Source organism: Crocuta crocuta, unplaced genomic scaffold (genome assembly GCF_008692635.1).
Source record: "Crocuta crocuta isolate KB4526 unplaced genomic scaffold, BGI_CrCroc_1.0 scaffold55, whole genome shotgun sequence".
NCBI classification, from domain to species: Eukaryota; Metazoa; Chordata; class Mammalia; order Carnivora; family Hyaenidae; genus Crocuta; species Crocuta crocuta.
The window spans coordinates 5,787,667-5,804,245 of NW_027530512.1; the positions used below are offsets into that span (position 1 = coordinate 5,787,667).

At 37.2% G+C, this 16,579-nt stretch overlaps 1 protein-coding gene across 1 annotated transcript in view; it reads left to right on the top strand.

Annotated features, from left to right (window-relative positions):
- SGPP1 (sphingosine-1-phosphate phosphatase 1) overlaps window positions 1-16,579 on the top strand; it is a 35,063-nt gene that overhangs the window by 383 nt on the left and 18,101 nt on the right. The window contains exon 3 of the mRNA XM_077767218.1: window positions 4-356. Within this exon, the coding sequence (XP_077623344.1) occupies window positions 4-356 (353 nt within the window). The remainder of the gene's footprint in view (window positions 1-3; window positions 357-16,579) is intronic.

Consider the following 16,579-nt stretch of genomic DNA (forward strand, 5'->3'; position numbering starts at 1 on the left):
GCAACTCGCTGACGGGCGAGGAGGGCGAGCTGGCCCATGTGAGCAACTGGCCGCTCTACTACCTGTTCTGCTTCGGCACGGAGCTGGGCAACGAACTCTTTTACATCCTGTTCTTCCCCTTCTGGATCTGGAACCTGGACGCCCTGGTGGGCCGGAGGCTCGTGATCATCTGGGTGCTGGTCATGTACCTGGGCCAGTGCACCAAGGACATCATCCGCTGGCCGCGGCCCGCCTCGCCGCCCGTGGTCAAGTTGGAGGTCTTCTACAACTCCGAGTACAGCATGCCGTCCACCCATGCCATGTCCGGCACGGCCATCCCCATCTCCATGATCCTCCTCACCTACGGCCGCTGGCAGGTAAGGTTCCTTCCCGTCGGTTCCGCCTGCGCGAGTCAAACTCTCCGGAGTTCTCTTCGCTCCCAGCAGTTCTGTTACTTCGGCCGTTCCCCTCCCAGACCTCTCTTTCCGCGGGGCTTCACAGTCCCCGCAAACAGGCCTTTATTCTAGGTGTAAAAAAATTAAGTGACCGGGAAAACCTAGACTTAGCTGTCAAACTATATTCTAGTAGCAGTTCCTTTCTTAGAACCCAAAGGAAACGCTGTTCGTGGAGCAGCATATTATCGAGCTTTGGTTGAGTTTTTAAACTGGCTTTAATTCTTGTGATGCACAGAATCCCACTGTAATTAATTATGATGTTCTTACACTTAACCAAGACCCAGTTTCACCACAGTGATGCCTTGCCCCAGCCTAATTCTTTCAGGCTTGGGTAAAGTCTTTAAGCTTTATTTACTCTGAGACAGTGCTTATAAAACCGTCGTGTAATTTCAAAACAAACATGGTCGTTCGAGGCGATGAAGAAATGAATTTTAAACGAAGGCCACTGTTTTTGGAAGTTAATGGAACGCAGCCCGAGTTACCTTTTTTAGGGGTGTGGCTGCTAATTTGCTGATGGACACAAACTTTGTCTCCTAAATCACCGATTTGTAGTATCAGTTGTTGAGCTACTACAGCATTACTGTTTCGTTAGCTTTAAAAATGTATCCTTTTAAGTTTTTTCTTAAAATCAGGGTTCTTGGGCAGACTGGTGGGTTTATAAAAATGACATGAATGACAGCAGGGCGATCCTGACAATGAGGGATGAGTTTCTAATGGGAAACAGCTTATATTTTGCCTATTTCTTTTGGCCTCCCAGTTTTCAGTTTTTCTTGTTACTTAGGTTTGAATACGAATTCTCTTCTATAGAACCAAAATTTATTCTTAGACTGCTGTCTTGTTTTATCCGTCTTTTAAAAATTGTAAGGAGCTTTGTTCCTGCGGTAGACCAGTCTCTTAATTTAAGAATAAACTTAGTAATCATGGAGGATCCAAAGAATCAGACTTCCTCGATTTTTTTTTTCCATCAGAGCACAAAATCATCTCATATTGAGATATACTCAATTCTGCGTAAAACTCCATTATGATAAGCTTACTCATACAGATTTAATTCCAGTATAGATAAAGTCTTGTCCCCGTGGGCACTTCTGTGCAGTACATCTCTCCTTATGGAAAATATGTAATGTGCAGAGTAAAAATGACAGAATTATGAGGGAAGAGTACCATGGACACTATTTGTTCCCTATTTAGCCAAAGGAGATATAGATGATACTCAGATTGTAAAGTAGTGCTGCCTATTTTGCATAATAGATAAATATCTTAGGTTGTATTTAATCTAAGTATTTCAGAATTTAAGATTGTCATTGAGTTATGTTTGGCATGGTATTTACTGGTTAGTTAATGATGTCTAGTTTTCATGAGACTTTCCGGAAAAAACTATAACTGTAGGGTCTTTTATAATTCCTCAATGAGGAATTGAATGGTGTTAATATTAGAGTCCAAGTGAGAGAAAATAGGTATTTTTTGCTCATCATTTGTTCAGGACATGTGCTAACAGGAAGTCCAAAAACCATACTGCTGATGATTTATGGGTTGTAGATATCAGTATTCTAATATTTTAGGGTTATTTGGATTCTCAGAAAAAGCTTACAGTATAGTTTTTGAACAACCTAGTATATTTAATTCAAAGTTTGAGGAATTCATATATCGTACAATTGTCTAAATGCAGCTAGACAGGACTTTAAAAATCAGGACTTTAAACTGTATTTTACAGATGTGGAAACGGATTAGAATTAATCCTGTAAAATTAGTTTAAATTTCTTATTTTACATTTTTTTACTTTAAAATTGAGTAAACTTCTAAATTTAAATAATTGTTTATCTTTGGTTAGCTGTTATAGAAGAAAGGCTCCATTGTATGGAAGTTCTGTGTTTATAAATGTTTCTAATAACCTAGTATGAAAAGCAAAATGACTTTTTTACTTTTTGCTTTTTAAAAAAGTCCTGTTATAATTGAAAACAGGACTATCTTCCTTTGCTTAAGCTGTTTTAGTCCTGCTCTCTGCCAATTAGTATTGTATTAGTATTAGTATTTTCATGAGTGGGTAATGAAAAAACAATATTGGAAACTGGGATAAGAATTAAGCAATGAAAGCCTGGTGTTTTACTCTTTTTTTAAAAAAAAATTTTTTAATGTATATTTATTTTTGAGAGACAGACAGAGCATGAGCGGGGGAGGGGCAGAGAGAGAGGGAGACACAAATCAGAAGAAGGCTCCAGACTCTTGAGTTGTCAGCACAGAGCCCCATGCGGGCTCGAACTCACTGACCTGAGCTGAAGTCAGCCGCCTAACCAACTGAGCCACCCAGGCACCTCTGTTTTTCTAATTAATAGTAGTTTTGGTTGACAGTCCTGTCCATCTGCTGGGCCTGTAGTGCTTATTCAGGACAAGTATGGTTTCTTCTGTATGCCTGGGATGTTGAAACATCTCTGGAAAGAGAGATCTCACACACCATCCCTTTGGTTTGGAATAACTACTTAACTCCTCCCTGCCACTTAATATTCCTACTTAAAATCTGCTTTTGAAATCTGCTCAAGATTGACCTCCTACACAGAGTCCCCCTCCCCCCCCTTTTTTTTGCTGTTTAAAAAAGAGTTCTTTAAGTTGATTTATTTTGAGAGAGAGTGCAAATGGGGAAGGGGCAGAGGCGGGGGGAGAGAGAATCCCAAGCAGGCTCCAGGGTGCCAGTGCAGAGCCCCAAGTGGGACTTGAACTCATTAAACCAGGAGTCCTATGCTTAACCCAGGGAGCCCACCAGGTGCCCCCTACACAGAGCCTTTTTTAAATTTTTTTTTTTAATGTTTTATTTATTTCTAGGAGGGAGAGAGAGACAGCGTGAGCAGGGGAGGGTCAGAGAGAGAGGGAGTCATAGACTGAAACAGGCTCCAGGCTCTGAGCTGGCAGTCAGCACAGAGCCCGACGCGGGGCTCGAACCCATGAACTGTGAGATCATGACCCAAGCGAAAGTCGGACGCTTAACCGACTAAGCTACCCAGGCGCCCCCTTTTTTTTTTTTTTTTTAATGTTTTATTTATACACAGAGCCTTTTTAATTAACCCCTTCTGTTTCAGTTATTCCTCATTTGTTCTTAAAATGACCATAGACCAACAAAATTACCTGGGGCTTGTTGAAAGCGCAGGTTTCTATACCTTGCCCTCAGAGCCATTAGCTAGCTAAGTGAGGGTCTATTGCATTTTACTGATAACTTCCCAAAGATTTTTGAGAAAAAAAGTATTTTCTTAAACTGTTTCCAAGTAAAATTAACTCTTGATCCTTAAAATATATTTTGTATTTCTCTAACATTGTTGTCTCACCTTTTTTGCACTTGTGGTCTTTGAATCTTTTTAAGGTACATTACAGTATCAAAAGAGAGATTGGGATAGTATGACTCCAAGCAGTTATTTGATACTAGAAGAATGTTTTTTAATGGTGATGCAAGATAGGAAGTGTATGGCATTTCCAGGTATTAAGTAACTTGAGATCTATTAGTCAGGATAATAATTACTGCTTTCATATTATTTGTTGGAGTTTTTTGTAGCCTGAATCGGGAAAAAATAAGAAATCAGGAGCAGTAGGTATTAAGAACATAGTCCTTTGCAGAATAATCTAAAATTAAAAGTAAAGCACTCCTTTTGTATTTACTTTTGCATGTTCTTTCCAAAAACTAAAATTCTTAATTTTTAAACAATATGGCATATAATGAGTTCTAATTATATACTTGATTTAAGGACACTGAGAATGTTTTAGATTAATCTCATCTTAAAAATGTATTGTCATCATATACTTTATAGCCAAACCCATTCCCAACTGGCCCATATGCTTTCACTAATTTTAATAATAATAATAATAATAGTAATTCTAGTATTAACATGTATGATGGTCAGACATTTTTTTAAAAATATTTTAATGTTTTATTTCTGAGAGAGAGAGAGACAGTATGAGCAGGGGAGGGTCAGAGAGAGAGAGAGAATCTGAAGCAGCTCCAGGCTCTGAACTGTCACCACAGAGCCCGACGCTGGGCTGGAACCTACGACCCTTGAGATCATGACCTGAGCGGAAGTCAGACGTTTAACCAACTGAGTCACCCAGGCACCCCGGTCAGACATTTTTTTAAACGTCTATTACCTGATTTAGTCTGCTTTTATAACATCCCAATGTTTGGTCCTACTATTAATACAAGTTTACAGATCAAGAAATTTAGGTAGAGGAAGATTAAGTAACTTACTCAAAGTAGTATAGCTAGTAAGCCTCATAGGGTAATTTTTTTTTTTTAAATTTTTTTTTTAATGTTTTATTTATTTCTAGGGGAGCGAGAGAGAGAGACAGCGTGAGCAGGGGAGGGCCAGAGAGAGAGGGAGTCACAGACTGAAGCAGGCTCCAGGCTCTGAGCTGGCAGTCAGCACAGAGCCCGACGCGGGGCTCGAACCCACCAACCGCGAGATCGTGACCTAAGTGAAAGTCGGACGCTTAACCGACTAAGCCACCCAGGTGCCCCATAGGGTAATTTTTTTTACAGACTCCAGAGCTTATGCAGAAAATTCTTTTGAAATCACACTCTGTGATTTTTATTTTTTTCTACACTATGTGATTTTTAAAGAATCTTTTCAATAATAAATATTTTTGAAATAGATAGGATTGTGTCAAACTATAAAAACAGCTTTTATATGCTTTGAGAAGATAATGTGTGTGTATGTACATACATATGTGATAGCCACAAATATTTGTTTTAAACATATATTAAGTTGTTGACTGAAATCAGTGCTGATTTTCTCATCCTTTTCCTCTGTTTTCCTAATATAAATTTAAAAATCAGTGAATATAATAAGAGCTTTTGAAAAGAAAAGCACATAAGGTATATTATTAAAATATAGTTTATTGTAGATAATAAAGATATCTGTGAGGTCATGAAGAGATAAAAGGAAGACAAGAAGTAAGAGCTACAAAAGTGGGTCACAAATGACAAAGGCTAGAAAAGGCTTTCAAGAGCCAAGGAAAACTGATCACACTGGTCATTCTGGGAAGAAACAGTTCATTAAAAAATCAAATTGGTTTGCTCTTTGATTTCTTTTTATCTCGTATCATACTTGTGCTTGAAATGCACATTTTCCTGATTTTATAAGTGTTTACTTACTATTAATGCATCCTTTGAATATAATTTATTTGTTTGAATAGGGGATACTTCATAGAAAATTTAATATGAACATGAAAATATGAAGAGGAGAGTACATTTCTCTTTTTCTGTTCCACAGCTACCAGAATCTCTTTTCCAGAAGAGATTGTTCTAAGTTTGTTGTTTAACCTTCTGAAGAGTATTTACTTTTGTAGACATATATCTATGTAGTTTATTTTTCACACAAATGGTAGCATACTGTACTTTTCTGGACCTTGCTTTTTTCATTTAGAAATACATTGTGGGAAGATTTTCCTTTTCTTTTACCCAGCAGTTAATGGGTACTAATTTTTTGTGCTTAACGATGATTTTAAATGCTTTTCATGACTTAATTATTTTAATCCCCATAAAATCTTAAGAGTATTATCACTTATTTGCAGAAGAAGAAATTGAGGTAGAGAGAAGTTAAGTAATTTGGTCCAGTTGACTCTTGCAAGTACATAACAGAGCTAGATTCAAACCTAGAGTTTAGCTGCAAAATTACACTGTGCTACTGTATTATACTCCCTCTCTGTATTAGCACTTTCCACATATATATTTTTTTATTACAGTTTATATATTTTGAAAGAGAGTATGCATGTGCATAAACACACACAAGTATGGGACAGGCAGAAAGAGAGGGAGAGAGAGAGAATCCCAAGCGGGCTCCACATTGTCAGCATGGAGCCTGAGGTGGGGGCTCCAACTCATGAACTGACTGAGCCACCCAGGCGCCCCGGAACTTTCCATACTCTATAGAGAGCTATGTAACTTTTTCACATTTACATTATATTCTAATATATTAACATAGTGTAATTTATTTAGTGGATTGACTATTCCAGTACTGCCTATTTAAAGCTTTCTCATTTACTTCCTATCAGATTGCTGACATTTTACTTACTGATTTTTTTCTAAACTATACTTTGTGGTGCCTGGGTGGCTCACTGTTGTGAGGTTGAGCCCCATATGGGGCTCTGTGCTATGCGTGGAGCCTGCTTAAGATTCTCTCTTCTCCCTCCGCCCCTGCCCTGCTTGTTTTGTGCATGCATGTACACTCTCAAATAAAAAAAAAAATTTAAAAATATTAAACAGTACCTCTTGGGTTTTCCTTTCTTTTTTAATTGCTGTTCTGCCTTCAAATAATGTTATACTACTTCAAGTATAGCATAAGAACCTTGCAATGGTATACTTTCATTTTCCCTCTCTTTTTTTTTTATTATTGTTGTCATACATTTTACATCTACATATGTTATAAAACTCACAATAATACATTATTTTTGTATAATGTTCCAGCATTTCTAGAATTTTTTTTCTCCCTTCTTCCCCATCTCCTTCCACTCAGGAAATTCAGTTTCGTGTGTGTTAAATTGTTTAACACCAGTCACTCACAGATCACTGATGTGATGATGATGATGGTTGCAATGTTTTTGCTCTTGATTCTTCATTTTAGATCATCTCTATTGCTATGGCTTCTAGTTTACTGATCTTTTCTTCTGCAGTGTCTGATTTTCTGGTGGACTCTTCAAGTAAGATGGGATGTATTTTCACATATTGTATATTTTATATCTAGAAGCCCCAATTGGATGTTTTTTTAATCTTCCTTTTTTCTGCTCATTATGTTCCTATTTTCTTTTACATTCTTGAGTATAACATATTAATTTTTTTAACATTCATTTATTTTTGAGAAGCGGGGGAGGGGCAGAGAGAGAGGGAGACACAGAACTCAAAGCAGGCTCCAGACTTTAAGCTGTCCGCACAGAGCCTGACGTGGGGCTCAAACTCATGGACTGTGAGATCATGACCTGAGCTGAAGTTGAAGTCGGACACTTAACCAACTGAGCCCCCCAGGTACCCCTGAGTATTAAATTTTAATAATCTAATCTTATCTACTAATTTCATCATCTTTGTCATCTTTGTGTGGTTCTAATATTTCTCCTGGTTATGGTTTATATTCTCCTGCTTCTTTGGTAATTTTTTAAGAGTTTTAGATTTTGTCATGTTCCTTTAAGTAGTGTTGAACTTTGTTGTGGTTACAGATTTTAATGTTTTTAAGCTTGCTAGAGAGAGTCCCAGAATAACCATAGGCTAGAGCTAATTTGGCCTCACTGCTAAGGCCATAAGATTTCTTCATTTTTTTTTTAAAGATTTTATTTTTAAATAATCTCTACACCCAATGTGAGGCTTGAATTTAGCCCCCTGCTCCCCACTCCCTTCCCCAGATAAAGAACCTGCTCTGTGTAAGGACTGAGCCAGCCAGGGGCCCCAGGCAATAACCTTCCAAAGACTACCCAATTCCCTTAGTACTCTCCGCATAGGAAAGTCATTCCAGGCCTGTGTGAACTTTGGGACTTGATTGGCTTACTGTNTTGAACCCATGCATGCACAGATTAATACTCAGCAGTCAATTTGCAGAGACCCCCTGCAGATCTTCTGGGCTTGTGTGATTCCTCTCTCAGGGTTCTGTCCTGCAAATTAATAGCTGCTTTGGCCTCTGGAAATTCCAGTCTTCTTCCCCTTAACTCAGTGAGACTGCTAGACTTTGTTTTGGTTCCTCCTCCCCTGCTACAGGCTGGAAACTGCCCCAAGCTAGGGCAACCACAGGGCTCATCTCATTTGTTTCCCTTTTCTCATGAATTACAGTTCTGTGCTGCTTGTTTTCCAGTATCTGAAAATGGTTGTTTTATATAATTTGGCTCGTTTTCTGGATGTTTACAATGGGAACAGCACTACTTAAAACAGTTAATCTTTTATGGGCAGAAACAAATCCTCTCACCTCTACTTACTGTTTTTTGTTTTTTATATTAAAAAATTTATTGAGATGTAATTCATATACCATACAGCTCACCCATTTAAATTATGCAAATCATTAGCTTTCAATAGCAGCGGCTCAGTTGGTGAAGCATCAGACTTTGGCTCAGGTCATGATCTCACGGTTCCTGAGTTCAAGCCTCACGTTGGGCTCTGTGCTGACAGCTCAGAGCCTGTAGCTTGTTTGGGATTCTGTCTCCCTCTCTCTCTGCCCCTACCCCACTCTTGCTCTGGGTGTCTCTCTCTCTCTCGCTCTCTCTCTCTCTCTCTCAAAAGTAAATAAACATTAAAAAAAATTTAAATAGCTTTCAATATATTCATAGAGTTGTGCAGCCATCATCACAGTCCATTTTAGAACATTTTCATCATCACCCAAAGGAATCCCGTATTTGTAGTAGACATTCCCCATTTCCCCCCAATTCCTAGGCAATCCTAGACAATCACTAATCAACTTTATGTCTCTATAGATTTGCCTACTCTGGACATTTATATAAATGAAAGTATACAATATTTAGTCTGTTGCTGGCTTCTTTCACTTAGCATGTTTTAATATTCATCCATATTATAGCATGTATCAGTACTTCATTCCATTATGTTGCCAAGTAATATTCCATTGGATGGATATACCACATTTTATTTATCCTTTCCTTTGCTGATAGACATTTGGTTTTACTTTATTTTGAATAATGTTGCTATGGATATTTTTGTATAAATTTTTGCATGGACATATGTTTTTGTTTCTCTTGGGTTACTTTTTGGTTTTTGAAGCCTTTCATATTGTGGTCAAATTAGCCTTTTGTCCATGTGTGATTTAGAAATATGCTCTCCAAAATTGTTACTTCCCTTATCTTCTGCTTTTTTTTTCCAAGCAGAATTATTTTCTTTTTATATATCAATCTTTTGTTTCATGGTTTCTAGATTTTGTATAATATTTAGAATAGTCTTCTACCATGACTTCTTATAGTACTTTTATGTTTTGTTTTGTTTTGTTTTATTCTGAGGAGATGGCTTTGAACCATCTCTTGCTTTGAGGAAGGAATCTAAATTGATATTTCCCAGTGGCACCATTTATTGAATAGTCCATTTTCCCCTGACTTTAACTCTCACTTTTTAAAATTTATTTTGACAGAGAGAGAGAAAGAGAGAACACAAGTGAGCACAAGTGGGGGCAGAGAGAGAGGGAGAGAATCCCAAGCACCTCCATGCTATCAGTGCAAAGCCTGAGTTGGGGCTTGATCTCAGGGACTGTGAGATATGACCTGAGCCAAAATCAAGTCAGATGCTTAACCTCCTGAGCCACCCAGATGCCCCAGTCACTTTTAATTGTAAATTAAATATAAGTATATATTTGGGTCTGTATCCATGAATATCAGTATATATTTGGGTATGTATCCATATTTTTTAGTTAGAATTGATACACTTGATATTTGTATGTAAGTTCCATACTGTTATATTTATTGTAGCTTTATAATATTTTTTCACTTACTCTTGCTGTTTTTACTTGTTTATCTTGTCTTCTGTATGTACTTAGATTTTGTTTTTCTAGTTCCAAAAGAAAAATCCTTTTTCTACTTTCTTATTAGAAAAATAAACTTGTACTTTAACGTTTTTATTTATTATTGAGAGACAGAGAGCATGAGCATGGGAGGGGCACAGAGAGGGGGAGACACAAAATCTGAAGGAGACTCCAAGCTCTGAGCTGTCAGCACAGAGCCCAAGGTGGGGCTCTAACTCACAAACCATGAGATCATGACCTGAGCCAAAGTCGGACACTTAACTGACTGAGCCACCGAGGTGCCCTTGTACTTTTATGTTTAAATCTTTCATCTACCTTGAGTTATTTTTGTATATGTTGTGAGATATGGATCTGATGTATTTTTTTGTATTGATAATTAAGCTAATACCATTTTTGAATAGTCCATCCTTTCTCCGCTCATCTGTAATGCCACTTTTGTTATATACCAAGTTTCCATAAGTGTGTGGCTATGATTCTGGGTTTTCTATTCTGTTTCAGTGGTCTCTGTATCAATATCATTGTCATGCTTTAATTGCTTTAGGGTAAGTCTCAATATCTGGTTTTGAAAGTTTTCTTATTTTTCAAGATTGTCTCGGGTATTTTTGAGTATTTACTTTCAATATACATTTTAGAATGAGCTCTTTAATTTCTATAAAAGTCTGTCTGGACTTTTATTGAAATTGCAATGATTTATAAATTAATGTGGAGGGGATTGATAATCTTACAGTATTGAATTCATTTATGATATGGTAAATCTTTTTTTTTTTTTTAATGTTTATTTTTGAGAGAGAGAGAGACAGAGCACAAGTGGAGGAGGGTAGGGGCAGAGAGAGAGGGAGACACAGAATCGGAAGCAGGCTCCAGGCTCTGAGCTGTCAGCACAGAGCCTGATGTAGGGCTCAAACCCACAAACCGTGAGATTGTGACCTGGGTCGAAGTTGGATGCTCAACCGACTCAGCCACCCAGGCTCCCTGAATATGGTAAATCTTTATTTAGGTTTTCATAAGTGTATTTCAATGAAGTTTTATAATTTCCTCCATATAAATCAAGTATATCTTGTTAGACTTGTTTATAGTTTATGTTTGTTGTTATTGTCATAAACGATATCTTGTTAAAATTCAAATATTATAACTTTTTGTAACTGGAATATAGAAACATACTTGATTTTTATGCACTGATCATATATACAACAATGTTTCTCAACACTCCATTAATTTAATAATTTGTATGTATATTCTATCTGTTCTTTATAGAGAAAAACATATCAGCTGAGAATAATGACAAGTTTATTTCTTCTCTTGCAATTATACATTTTTTCTTGTAGACTAAAAAGCTTTAATAAAGATAATGACATTAAATTCCACAAATATAATAATCATTTTATTTCTTTTTTTTAAAAATTTTTTAATGTTTTATTTATTTCTAGGAGAGAGAGAGACAGCGTGAGCAGGGGAGGGTTAGAGAGAGGGAGTCACAGACTCTGAAACAGGCTCAGGCTCTGAGCTGGCAGTCAGCACAGAGCCCGACGTGGGGCTCAAACCCACAAACTGCGAGATCATGACCTAAGCGAAAGTCAGACGCTTAACCGACTAAGCCACCCAGGCGCCCCATAATCATTTTATTTCTAATAAGTATTAGCCAATAACATAAATCCTACAGATAAGAGGGTAAATAAAACAAAAATATGGTCCGTTTGCTTGAGGGGATTAGACTGGTGTTTTAGGAAGATTCCTGTGTCTGTAGTATGGAAAATGGACTAGAGAGCAGTGCGACTGGAGGCAGGGGAGGCTGACCAGGCAGGATGGTACTCCACCAGTTCAAGGGAGAGAAGATGGAGACCTACAGGAGCCTATAAACCCATGGCCTGCTGCCTGATTTTAAATGACCTGTGAAGTAGGACTGGTTTTATATATTTTAAATGGTTGAAAAGAGCCACAAGATTATTTTGTGACATGTGCGAATTATATGAAATTAATAGTTTAAGTGGCTGTACATACAGCCACTGGATCACAGCCATGTCCGTTCATTTATATATACCTTGTCTGTGGTGCTTTTGTGCTACAGCAGCAGAGTTGAGTGATTGTGACGTTGACTATATAATCCACAAAGCCCAAGATAGTTACTATCTGGCTCTTTACAAAAGAACTTTGCTGGCTCCTGACCTAGATAATGTCAGTGGGAGTAGAAAGAAGTGGATAAATGTGAGAGATACTAAGATGTAGAATTGATAAGACATGGTGATTAATTGCCAGTGACGATAAAGAAAAAAGAGGAGGATAGGATTCTTCCCAGATTTACTGTTTGGAAAGCTGTGAAACAGTAGTGTGATTCATAGAAATAGAAACTATTGAAAGCAGGTGAGATTTGCAGAAAGGAGCAGGAGTAGGGAGGAAAATTCCATTTTAGGTATGTTGAATTTGAGGTGCCTATAAGACTGAACTAGCTGGGAGGCAATTCTACACATGAGAGAGACTTGGACAGGTTTGGTGTCATCGGCAGACATGTGCAGAATGAAGTAATGAGAGTGGATGGTACTGCCCTTGGAGGGTACACACCGAAGAATAGACAGTCTAGGAAAACCCCTTTTTTTTTAATAAAAAATTTTTTAATGTTTATTTATTTTTGAGAGAGAGACAGAGCACCAGCCGGGAAGGGGCGGAGAGAGAGAAAGAGGGAGACAGAATCCCAAGCAGGCTCCAGGCTCTGAGCTGTCAGTACAGAGCCCAACACGGGCTCGAACGTGTGAATTGTGAGATCGTGTGACCTGAGCCAAAGTCAGATGCTTAACTGACTGAGCCACCCAGGTGCCCCAAGGAAAAAACCTTTAAAGACATCAATATTTAAGGAATGGATAGGGCAAAAAGAACCTGAAACAGATCTGACAAGTAGCAGTTTGAGAGGTAAGAAGATACCTTAGGGATTGTCTGTGTGTGTGTATGTAGGGTCTAGTAAACCATTTGTACTAGAAAATAGAAAAAAGAAAAAATTTATTCGAGGACCAGAACGGGTATCTTCTCATGTAAGTGAAAGTCAAGAAAGTGCTGCCAGGCTTCCTGAGGAATTGGAGCCAGGCCTCTAGAATGCTATTAGAACTAAAGGCAATGTCGTTCGTCTCTTTTCTTGGAGTTGCATGGCCTCCCATTTCCGCTGCTTTCTTCTCTCTCTGCTTTGGCACACATGTATCAGCCTCATCCCTACTTCTACATCATTTCCAAATTCAAGCACACAACAGAGACTGACTGACTTTCTTTCAGACTACTATTGGAAAAAGAATCTAATTAGTTGAGCCCAGCCAATGGATTTGCTGCTGTAAGGCCAGGTGTCCATGCCTGACCCAACAGCTATAGTCAGAAGAGCAGGATCATACAGTAGGAGCATGTCTCCCGGGCCCCCCTGCTGGGTCTAAGTGGGGATGTTTGTAGAAGAAAAGAGTATAAATTGGACAATATTATAAAAAGAATATACTATAAAGGGAAACTACAAGGGAGAGTGTTTCTAGAAAAGGAAACTAGTTAATATTTTTAAATGCTGCTAAAAGGACAAGCAAGATAAGTATTGAGCTTTATAGAAGACTTAGAACATAAAAATAGGAAAAATCAAATGTTAATTTTTTTGGTATTTCCTCACAATTTGAAAATAATTGGGGCCATATTATATATACTGTTTATTCTTTTTTTATATAATGTGTGATAATTAATTTTATATGTCAGTTGTGCCACGATACCCAGATTTTTGGTTAAACACTATTGTAGATATTTCTGTGAAGATTTTTTAGATGACATTAACATTTAAATCCATAGACTTCGAGATTACCTTCCATAATATGGGTGGGGCTTTTATCCAATCAGTTGAAAGCCTTAAAAGAAAAAAAACTATTTTCCCCCCAGAAAGAGGGGATTCTGCCCCCCTACTGTCTTTGGACTTGTGCTACATCAACTCTTTCCTGATATCCAGTCTGCTGACCTACCTACATATTTTGGACTCTGCAGCCTCATGATCCTTGAAATAAATCCAATAATAAAGCCAATTCCTTGCAATAAATCTATCTCCATATATGTATATATATAGATCTTATTGGAGAGCTTTTTCTGGAGAACTCTAATAGGGCATTATTTTTTCTTTCAGCAAACATTTCTAGAAAACATTCTTAATGAATGAAGCACTTTCATCCTCATGCAAAATAGTTCTTATATTATAGAATTGTCCTTATTATAGATATATTACCTCCGTTCATAGATGAGGAAACTGTGATGCAAAGAGCTTATGAAACTAGTGCATTGTCCCACACCTGATGAAGTAGGCACCTTTTGGAGGAGTCAGCCTAGCTTGCAACCCTCTAAGGGTCCCTCACCTTTAGGGCCACCATATTTTCTCAAATCAGAGATTGAGTTTGGTTAGGTTTCTTCACTAAAGAAGTAAATCGAAAAACCTCCATCTTCCATGTGGACTAAAGAACAGAAAAGGTGCTACACAGAAAAAGATGAAGTGGCTATGTAAAAAAAAGTAATGGTTCTGTGACCATTTATAGTTGCAGTTTCTTTATGAAGCTTAGCCTCCTTTTGCCTTAAGGTTCAGTGACATACTCAATATCTTTATATTACACCTTTTTTCTCAACGTAAGTTGATCTTATTATTTCCATTTTTCAGAGTCCCAATAAATGCATATAGTAAATGGCTAGAACCAGATCTGTGTAGCTCCAAAAACCCGTATTTTAAACTACTACAGTATAGTCAATATTGATTAATTCATTGCTATATTGTACATATAATTTTATGATAAACATTTTTGTATATGAATCCTTGCCCACATTTCTATGTCTTTGGTATAGAATTCTGGGAGGGAGATCGCTGGGTCAATGTATATGAACATTTAGACTCTTTTATATATTGGCAAAATGGCTTTCCAAAAGGGTGCATCAATTTTTATTCTGCTACCAGGATATGAGAAGAAGGTATCATTGATGTGGTATCCTTGTCATCTCTTGTTTACATATACACTATCTATTTCTTGACTTCAAAACACAATTTTTTCCTGGTGCCTGCCTTTGTCCCATGTTTAAATTACTCTGAAAATTGTAAATTTTGTTGAAGAGAGTTTTTGTAATTGCTTTAATGGCAAATCATTTTATTGACTTTTTTTCCTAACTTCAATGAATGTGAATGGCAAATGCCACAATATAAAAAATATTCTGATTATGTGTGATAAATAGTTAAAGAAAGTATATCAGTAAGAATAAAACATTTGGGGGGTGCCTGGGTGACTCAGTCAGTTGAGCGTCCGACTTCGTTTCAGGTCATGGTCTCGCAGTTTCTGGGTTCGAGCTTGCGTTCTGTCTCTCTCTGTCTCTCCAAAGTAAATAAACGTAAAAAAAAAAAAAAGAATAAAACTGTTTGGTATAATAACTGAAGGAAATGTTTAGATAAGAGTTCCTGTCATAGACTGTGCAATGGAAAGATTAGACAGTGGTATGAAATTAAAAGCATCTAGAAGGTTGTGTGATCAGTTTTCAGTTTGGTAAATTTTTATTAATTTGAAAATAATGTGAAGGACTTGTTTCAGCTTAAAAAATTTTTTTTAATGTTTGTTTATTTTGAGAGAGAGAGAGAGAGACAGAGCGTGAGAAGGGGAAAGCCAGAGAAAGGGGGAGACACAGAATCCAAAGCAGGCTCCAGGCTCTGAGCTGTTAGCACAGAGCCTGATGCAGGGCTCAAGCTCATGAACCGTGATATCATGACCTGAGCTGAAGTCGGATGCTTAACCAACTGAGCCACCCAGGCGCCCCTTCTTTCAGCTTTTTTGAGAAGTCCTAAAAATATAAGAAAAAACCCTCTTATTAGAGGAAATAACATAAAATTAGCAGATAAAGCTCAACAAACTGTAAAAAAAAAAAAAAAAGAAAAAGAAAATAGAAACTAGGAACTGCTACCAAACTTAAAATTACTACTATTTGTATAGTGTAAAATACTTTACACCATTGTATAGTATAAAATACTTTACACCATTGTATAGTGTAAAATACTTTACACCATTGTATAGTGTAAGCATGGTAAATTGGAAGACATCAGGATAGACCAATGGAATATAATACTAAATGTTATTAGGCATCTCTGCCTCTGTTTCCTTATCTGTAAAGAGAGAGGAGGGGAGAGGAATTAATATCTTCAAGATCCCTTCTGCCTCTAAGTAAGTAAAGTTTGTACCTAGCCTCCATTCTAAGGAAAAATCTATGTAAAAAATATCTGAGTGATAATCTGCTTTATCCTAGGGATATAAGGAATATAACAACATACTTTATACATAAAGGACAGCTTAGTAAATAGTGGTTAAGAGCTTAGACTTCGGAGTTAGACTCTCAGTGTTTAAATCTCAGCTCCATACCTTAATACCTGTTTAATCTTGGACCTCTTTTGGCCTCAGTTTCATTTAAATTAGAATACCTACCTCATAGGGTTGTTCTGATTAAATGAGCTAATATTTATAAAGCTCTTAGGATAGTGCCTGGTACACAGTAAGTTTTATGTTCAGTAAAATTATTTAATCTACTAATGCTTCAGTAAAGAACAAATTGACATTTATTTGTTCTAACATCACTTTTAGCTTTTAAAAAAATCCAGTCAGTTTATTTGTCAGTAATAAAGGACTGGATTGGGTAGGAATTAAGGGTAGAGAGGGA